Source organism: Polistes fuscatus, unplaced genomic scaffold, assembly GCF_010416935.1.
Source record: "Polistes fuscatus isolate 324 unplaced genomic scaffold, CU_Pfus_HIC Scaffold3, whole genome shotgun sequence".
NCBI classification, from domain to species: Eukaryota; Metazoa; Arthropoda; class Insecta; order Hymenoptera; family Vespidae; genus Polistes; species Polistes fuscatus.
The window spans coordinates 1,898,950-1,907,766 of NW_025113107.1; the positions used below are offsets into that span (position 1 = coordinate 1,898,950).

The following is an 8,817-nucleotide window of genomic DNA, read 5'->3' on the forward strand; positions in this document are numbered from 1 at the left end:
CAAAATATATAAATCCTCTTCAGGAAAACTTTTTACACGTTTCGTAAATCGTAATACACCTTTTTATTCATTTCCCCCCCCCCTCTTCAATAGGATGACATGAAAAATATTTTAAAGATTTTTATGTAAATTTTATTATATATTATTTATGTCAAAACATTAAAAAGAAAAAATGATTATTACAATTTGTTCGTATAAAAATTCAACGGCACGAATGAAATACTTTTTGACAAAATTACGAATTACTTATCAATTTTTAATACAATTGCAACGACGAATCCGCCATTTTGAAAATTACCGCCATTGTAGAAAACAAAATTACGAACGTACGATCAGCTGAATGCGTGCACTCCTAGTTCGATAATTAAATTAAAAATAAGCAACAACAAAAAATACATTTCAAGAAAAAAATGTAAGCGTCTCGTTCAATAAATAAAACGATTATTTCTATTAATATTAATGTAACCAAAATGTATGTATCCTAACCTAACTTTTTTTTTCCCAATCGATTTATCATCCGATTAGACAAGTTCCTTTTTTACGAAGAAAAACAAAATTCTTAGATACAAGGAAGATAAATTTTAACGATCAAACGGAGAATCTGTGATAGTTATTAATCAAATAAATGAAACATTCTTTCCATCGTTCTCTCATACATGAATTTAAGTATACAGGAAATTTTTCAAGAAAGGTTTCAAATCTTATCTTATACAATATACATCATACTAAATAAGATAAAAAAAAAATGAATTTTTCTCGTTCGTTCTTCTTTACTAAAACGTCTGCTCGAATTATTGGGCCTGGCATGACCTTGACATATTTATCGGCCGCGTGTATGAGATACTTTCCTTCACATGCGCGAATTTTTTTTTATTTTACATCGTTGATCTACGTCACATAAATCTCTGTCCAATTCGCAACTCGATACGTTTAAACTTTTACTAGAAAAAAACAAAAAAACAAAAAAAAAACGACATTAAATCATTTTACAAAAGTTGATCTATAATTTCTAGAAATTAACGTTGAAAAACGATTGATTAAAAAGATAAAATGATTTTAGCATAAGAAACAAACAAAAAATCTACGTATCGTAGATTTACGATTGGAAAAATGCATAAAAATTAATTAAATTTCATTACCAACAAAATATCTTGATAATTATAGGTGTTTTACAAGTATGAAAGAAAGATGAAGGGTTCCAATTTGAAGATTTGGCTCAAGGATTTGACAAGTGGACGTACTTGATCTACTCCTTTTCCTTTTGCTTTAATATATATTATCAACTTTCAAAAGATCTCACACAGGCGTGACCTTTAAACTATATATTATTTTCTTAGTTCTCTTTCTTTTGTATTATTTCATATCATCCATCGCAAAGAGAGATGCATTTGTATATTTTTTATTATTTTTGATGATAAATTATGGAAACAGTTTACGATAATCAAATATACGCGAGTGGGTGAATCAATTACGTTAAATTAATAGTAAAGTTTAAATTAGATCCAATTGCGGGGGAGAGGGGGGAGAAAATGTTCGTTTTAATTAAATTTATATTAAACACTACAAATTTAATCAAACTCAATCAAACCACCGAGCACAATTAACTTGTATTTAAATATTAAATATAATTAAAAATTCATAATAAAAAGTTCACTAATTAAATCAAATAAATAATTGTAATAATAAAACAAAAAAATTCAACATAAACGAGGAATTACCACAAGGTAATAACACCTTTCTTTGCAAAAATTCGATAACTCGATTATTATTTTTTTTTTTTTAATATTTTTAAAAAGAACTGATGGATTTGTTTTCTTTTCCTTTTTGTAAAAGAAAAAGTTCAAAAATATTTTCAATCGAACGTAAATGAAAGTATTGCGAATGCACGATTATTAAATAAATTTGAATTGGAGTGAAAATAATAGTAGCGAGTAGTAAAGTAATAGGTGATCCAAGTTAAACGGTGATAGAAAATACAGAAGTCATGGGAAAACACGTTGGAGACGATGTATAAACTAGTTTAATATGTCCAATTAATCCACTAGTGCTCGATCGTTATTCTTCACATCCACTAAACCATATTACGTAACGCGGAATCGAGTTTTCAACGAAGCAATTAATTCCCCTGCTAACGTATACGCGATTCTTCAGCTTCCACCAACGTTCGTTCATTCGTCTTCCTCTTCGAATTTGTTATCTTCATTTATATACCTCTCGTAACCTTCTTTTTTTACGAAAGGGTGGTGGGTTGAAAAGTATCGAGCTTATTCTTCCCCCTCCCCGCTCCCAAAATTTTCACAAACTACATACGAAAAATAACAAATGAGTTTGAATGAAAAGAAACAAATTGATTTTTATTTATGTTATTAAACTAAAAACTTTTCAATTTATCTAAAATATTTTATATTATTTTCTAATTTGTATCTAGACTATATCGATATCTCGTATTATGAACGAAAATCGATTGTCATATTCATAAAAATTTTTTCTTTTTTTTTTTTATAAATTCCTTTATATCATAATTGATATCTCATTATTACAAAATGTGAAATGAGTGGGTGGGGATTAGGAAGAGAAGTCAGAAAAGTGGAATGATTTTAATTATTGCATAATTAATTCTCTTTTTCTTCTTCTTCTTAATTAATGATTTTAATGGAAAGTATAATAGATAAAATTTTAATTGTTCCAAAAGTGGAACGACATCTTGTTTGATATGATTTATTAATTCGTATGAGAGAATGCGTGGAAGACACGTAAATGTCAAACGTTTTCTTTCATTTTTTCTTTTTGTTTTTTTTTTCCTTTGAAATTATTGATATTTCGTGATATAAAAAAAAATGATATCACTTTTTGTTCTTCTTATATATATAAGATATAGAGATATATAAGATATATATAAATATATATATATTTCCTCCTACTTTCTCGATCATTCTATTTTTTTATATGTTATTTTTGTTATACCTTTTAACGTTTACTTACACCTTACACGAGGAAATAGAAACGGGTGAGGAGGAAGAGGGGAGGGTGGGGGTTCCTTATATTTTTCAAGCATTTATATTCGTTCGCCATTTATCTTTTCAATGCTCGTAGGTGTTAACTTTGACATGGGTATTTACTAAAGGGACAGGAAACGATTATTTATTTATACGACATTGACCCAAATAATCACTGAAAGTAACCGACGGTCATTGAATCTTAATATTGAAATGTTACTAGACCACTCGCTTCCATATTTATTCTGTGACTCCTTAATACTGTCATTAATTTTTATTTCAATAAATAAATTAATTAATTAATTAAAGTAAGAAAGAGAAAAAGATATATACTCTTTTATCGAAAGTAACAAACAGTCATTGAATTTTAATGCTGGAAATAATTATTAAATTAATCACTTGTATATTTATATATACCGTGACTATTTTGTAATATTTTCATTAATTTAATTCTGCAAGTAATACTTTATAGTGTTTTAAAACAATATAAAAACTTTCCACGAAAAATATCTTACATTTAACTAATGAATAAATATACACGGTGTTTCAAAATAAACGATCGTAACTGGAAGGATGATTTCAAGTATTCTAAAATAAAAATAAGAATAAAAATAATTAAAAAAACACAAACTAAAGTTCGTATTAGGGAAATCATGAAATTATTCCCGGTTATTTCGAAACGCCCTCCTCTCATGTATACGAATTTTCATATTGATTCTTAAAAAAAAAAATCCTCGGACAATAACGATTATTAATAATAAATAAAATAAATAATATTAGGAGTGTGTTTGTATATAAATATATTTTTATATAAAACTCTTTAAAATGTGAATAAAAGGAATCCAATATGCCGTGTTTTGTGTAGAATCAATCCCTCTCGATAGAAGAATAAACTGTAACTATTTCTATACTTCTTTCTTTCTTTCTGTTTTTTTTTGCCTCTCGCTTTTTTTTAACTTCCCTTTTTTCCCCTCTTTACACCTACTACCGATTTCTCGCTCTATTTTCTCTTTTTCTTCTCGAGCGAGATGAGAAAAGACCGAACGAGGAATACAACCCAGCGAGCTTTAACAATGCCTACAACGAAACATTCACGAATAGGTTCATGTAGATAATAAAAGAAATATAGTACAGAGTTGTGGGTTTTCCGCGATGACGTATCAAACTTTCAAGGATGATAAAAAAAAAAGAAAAAGAAAAGATAAAACCTAAAGCAAATAATACCCAGTTCGAATTAGAAATCATGATTCGGAAATATATTGTAATTTAAAAAATTTTAATATACATATATAAACACAAAATATGATAATAAGGAAATATATCGTATAAAAATACGAATGGATAAATTTTTTTTTTATAGAGAAATATATTTTTCGTATTTGACGTGATCAAAATACATATATATTTAATAATAAAATGTATTCTTTTTTTAATTCGTATGTGTTTATAATATTTTATATTATATAATATATTTTTGTAAATAATTATTTGTAAATTACACTATATATACAAAATATAAAAATATATTTCCATTTCGAACATAATTACGATAAATCTCACAATTTTTTGTTTATTTATTCTAATAAATTTCTTAATACGACAGGGCGGGTATATTTTAGAAAAATTTGGATAAAATGATTTCTAATCAAGGTTAGCTCCAACTTAATTTCGTGAAAGGATTCAATGTCGTAATAGAATGAAGAGGGTGAACCAGGACCTGACTAGCAAACTCTCGTGTATTTTATTTATTAAATAAAAAGCTTGTACCAGGCAGTAATTATAATTAGAGAAAAAAGGAAAGAGAGTATGAGGATTAGAGTGAGGATGGGGAGAAGGGGGCGCAGAAGGAGATGAAAATTCTCTTTGAAGAAACGACACTTGAGCGTGCGTGTAATACGTAAGAGCTGAGTGCTTACAACACGTATAAGTATGTAATAAATTCATCTACATATACATAGATATACTCATACATATATGGTATATGTGGATATATATATGTATATATATACCCAAGTATGTATAACATTACTTCCAATTTTACAAACACATTTACGTAACTAGAATCTGCATAGCAAAGTTCACGTTAAGTGTACCTGTACATCTACTTGACCCATTTACCCAATGACCTCGCACTGGGACATTTTCGAAGAGAGTAAAAGCTTAATGGCATTGCCCAGCTCCCTTCGAAAATTAACTTGACAATTTCAATGAATGAATGAACGAACGAACGAACGAACGAACGAACGAACGAATTAGCCTGACATTTTTTTGGTATTTTCTTAAAAAGACCAAACAAAAAAAAAGATACTTGTTTCTATAGAACTAGATCGATAATAAAAATATAATATATAAAGTAAAGTAACTAATTAATGCGTTAGTCGTACGTTTATGCGAATTAAACACATTGTATGATTTATACAATACTTGGATGGATTGAAAAAGTTTCGAGAGCCTTGCATGGCAACTATTTCTAGTTCTTTTTTTTTTTTTTCAATCAAACAAATATACAACATATAAGTAACTTTTCAACCCACCTTAGAGTATTGTAATGATTTATATCGCAAATAAAATCCTATTAAGAATATTGTCCAATTTTTCGACATATAATTACGACAGTGAACTTATCGTAAGTCGAAAAATGATGTAAAAGAAAAAAATTCAAAAATTTTTATAATTATTTATTTGATATTAAAAAATGATTTATATCATATAATAAATTAATATAATTTTTAGAGTCAGATTGTTGTATGAATTAACGGCACATATTTATCAGATTATTTTTGTTGTTTTTTTTTGTTTTCTAAATAAAATATAAAGACTAGAAAGAATATATTTGTAACGAATTGTAGATAATATTAAAGTGGGTCAGGGTTGCGTCAGAAAGGGTGCTTTTGGTGAATAACAAGACCGATGTTATTCCTGATCGCGAATAATGCCCGTTGATAGGAAAAGGGAGAGAGTTGAAGAAGAAAAGAGAGAGAAAGAGAGAAGAGGGGTGCTTCGTTAATGGAAACGAAATGACGCGTGTCGGAATCTCCGAGCTCTCACAACGAATGGAAACAAACGTGGCGAAGTGAGTCGTCGAAACGGTTCGAGAACAATTTGACGCGTCGTTTAAAAGGGAATACATAATTATCGGATGGCCCAGTTTCATTTGTGACAACTTTACATGCATCTATATGCATTTGCATAGAAACATACATATATACATATACAATATATATATATTTCTATGCAAATATATACATGTATTGGGTTGCCCAGATAGTTCGTACTGATTTTTACTTATAAATATACACCTTGAAATTTTCTTGAGAAAGAAAATCGGCACGAATTTTAAATGCAACCCTCCCCTACCAGTATTTGCATTTTATAATATTTATATATATAATAAATAATTTAATTATTACTTACGAGGATTAATTGAAATGGGTTAAAATATATAATACGCATAAACTTATGTTCATTGCAATCAATAGAAATAAATCATAAAATAGAAAAAGAATTTGTATATTAAATTAAAATAGATTAATTATATAATTATATTTTGTACAGAATTTTAATAATAAAAAGAGAAAAATTTTGTATAAAACAAAATGTCAGGAGAAATAGATTTTTTGTTTAAATGGCTGCTGAAAGGGCCATGCAGAATCGGAAGATAAAAATGGCCAAATGCCGACAACTCGGACCTCGGCAGTATTGGGAATAATTTATTACGTCGACCGAGAAATTGGCCCAATTTTGTCCAATAATTTATAGTTTGCGGAGTACGGGAGACAGACGACTATTCGTGTTCGTGCTTAACCTGCGTTAAATTGTCCTTCCTTCGGAATATTAAGCCAAACGATATCACTGAAACATATTACCACATGGAAACCAAAACAACGTTTTCAATTAATAAACAATCCTTTTCTAGGTTACGCACTTATAAACTGTGCATAATTATTAATTATTATTTTACAATTGAATTTATATTGTTTAACATATGCAACGTATGCAACTGCATTTATACATATGCGAATCGATGGAACGATCGTCGCCATCTAGTGACCATTCTATGTACCATTAAGAATTTGATTTAAAGATAATAAAAGATAAATGATAGTTTACTACTGTTATGTATTCTATATACCAACTGAAATTTTTTAAATAATAGTCATACATTATGTCATGTTAAAAAGATGCATCCCTAAGAGTCCTATCGTTATTTTTTTTGTTTTTTTTCCATATTGTATTAATTTCAAAACACCATAGTTATAGATAAATTGGATAAACATTTGACGCAATTACGATTAATTAACTTTATACAAAATCTTTTCGAAAATATTTTTTTAATTATATATAAGCAATAACATTTATTATTATTATTATTATCAAAATAAAATAAAAAAACATGAATACTCGATATTGTTCCAGACAAATCTGATTTCAATCATTTTATCCGATATTTTTACAAAAAATTCGATTACCTATCTATTCTTGAGATCATCTTTAATACGATAGAAAAGAAGAAAAAGAAGAAGAAGATTAAACGATTTATCCGTTTATAGTTTTCAAGGTACAAGAAGAATAAAAGAATAAAAGAAAAAAAGAAAGAGAAAGAGAGAAAATAATAAAAGGAAAAATAAAACAAGATAACGAGTGTGACAATGACACTTGAGAATATTCTTGGCGCAAGAATAATTCGAATAATATCGGAATAATATTGGATAATAGAGCGTAGTAGAACTGACTGTGATCGAGGAATCCCTGTGTAAAAGCCACTTGAGACTAACCCATATCACTTTTCTATCAGGAACAGATTCCCATCAAGTCTCTTCTCTCACTTCGAGAGACTCAAATCCTCATTCTGTTCTTTCTTATTCTTTTACCCATTTATCGTTTTCTTTTATTATTGACGCCACATCGATGCCATGTTGAGATAACTTAACTTATTACGATTATACTCGTATTTCCAAATAAAAATAAACTATATATATATAATTATGAAAAAATTTAATTGTACAAGTTATAATATTATCCTACACTTCGTAATATATCTCCTACTCGTATTTATTACTACTGCCAAATCAATATAAGATTTACGATAAATTAAATAAAATGTCAGGATTGCATCGCTTTCAAAATGGCCGCTAAAAGGGTCACGCAGAATCGAAAGATAAAATATTACGATTATTGTCAGTAGTTTCCCTGTTAGTCGCCTCTTATGACAGGCAGGGATTACTGACGGAGGTATTCTTACCCGCCACCATCACGGGTATTATCATTATATTAATAATAATAATCAATCGCGTATAATCAAATATAAATAAAAAAGTTAATTTTTGCTCTAGTTTTGTTTTTGCTTTTTTAAAAATAGGTTACACATACATGACGTTGTTGATATGTCGTTCCTATCAATAAAGAAAGAAAAGAAAAAAAAATAAACAATAAGAAATAATAATTGAAAATAAAACGAAAATATTACTCACTGCCAAGTAAATCCGCCAGCAATGCCTTCTCGAAGACGATCTTTCAAACTCCGTTGTCTCGCCCTTAAAGAAGAAGAAGAATCCGGACCCGATGACAATTCTTCCGATTTATTAATTGACGGACTTCCGGGAGTATCGGATGCAGCGCCACCCTCAGATCCTCCGGAAAATAACGACATAATTCTTTGCCGATTATGGCGCGAAAGTTGCGCCGATTCGAATGATTATTTAACAAAATAATCTCTATGGGTTTTCAACCTTTTCCCTCGCCGCCACCGCCGCCCACCACCACCTCCCTCCTCTTCCACCTCCTTCTCCACTCCACTACTTCTACTTTTCTACTTCTTCTA

The 8,817-nt window shown here is 28.9% G+C and overlaps 1 protein-coding gene across 3 annotated transcripts in view; it reads right to left on the reverse strand.

Moving 5' to 3' along the window:
- Positions 1-8,817, reverse strand: part of LOC122519082 (TLD domain-containing protein 2) — a 155,324-nt gene that overhangs the window by 114,478 nt on the left and 32,029 nt on the right. For 2 of the 3 annotated variants that reach the window (XM_043638264.1, XM_043638262.1), the window contains exon 1: positions 8,468-8,764. The exons of the other annotated variant lie outside the window; for it this stretch is intronic. In XM_043638264.1, the coding sequence (XP_043494199.1) occupies positions 8,468-8,646 (179 nt within the window). In that variant the 5' untranslated portion in view covers positions 8,647-8,764. Of the gene's footprint in view, positions 1-8,467; positions 8,765-8,817 lie in introns of those variants that run through there. 3 annotated transcript variants of the gene reach the window in all.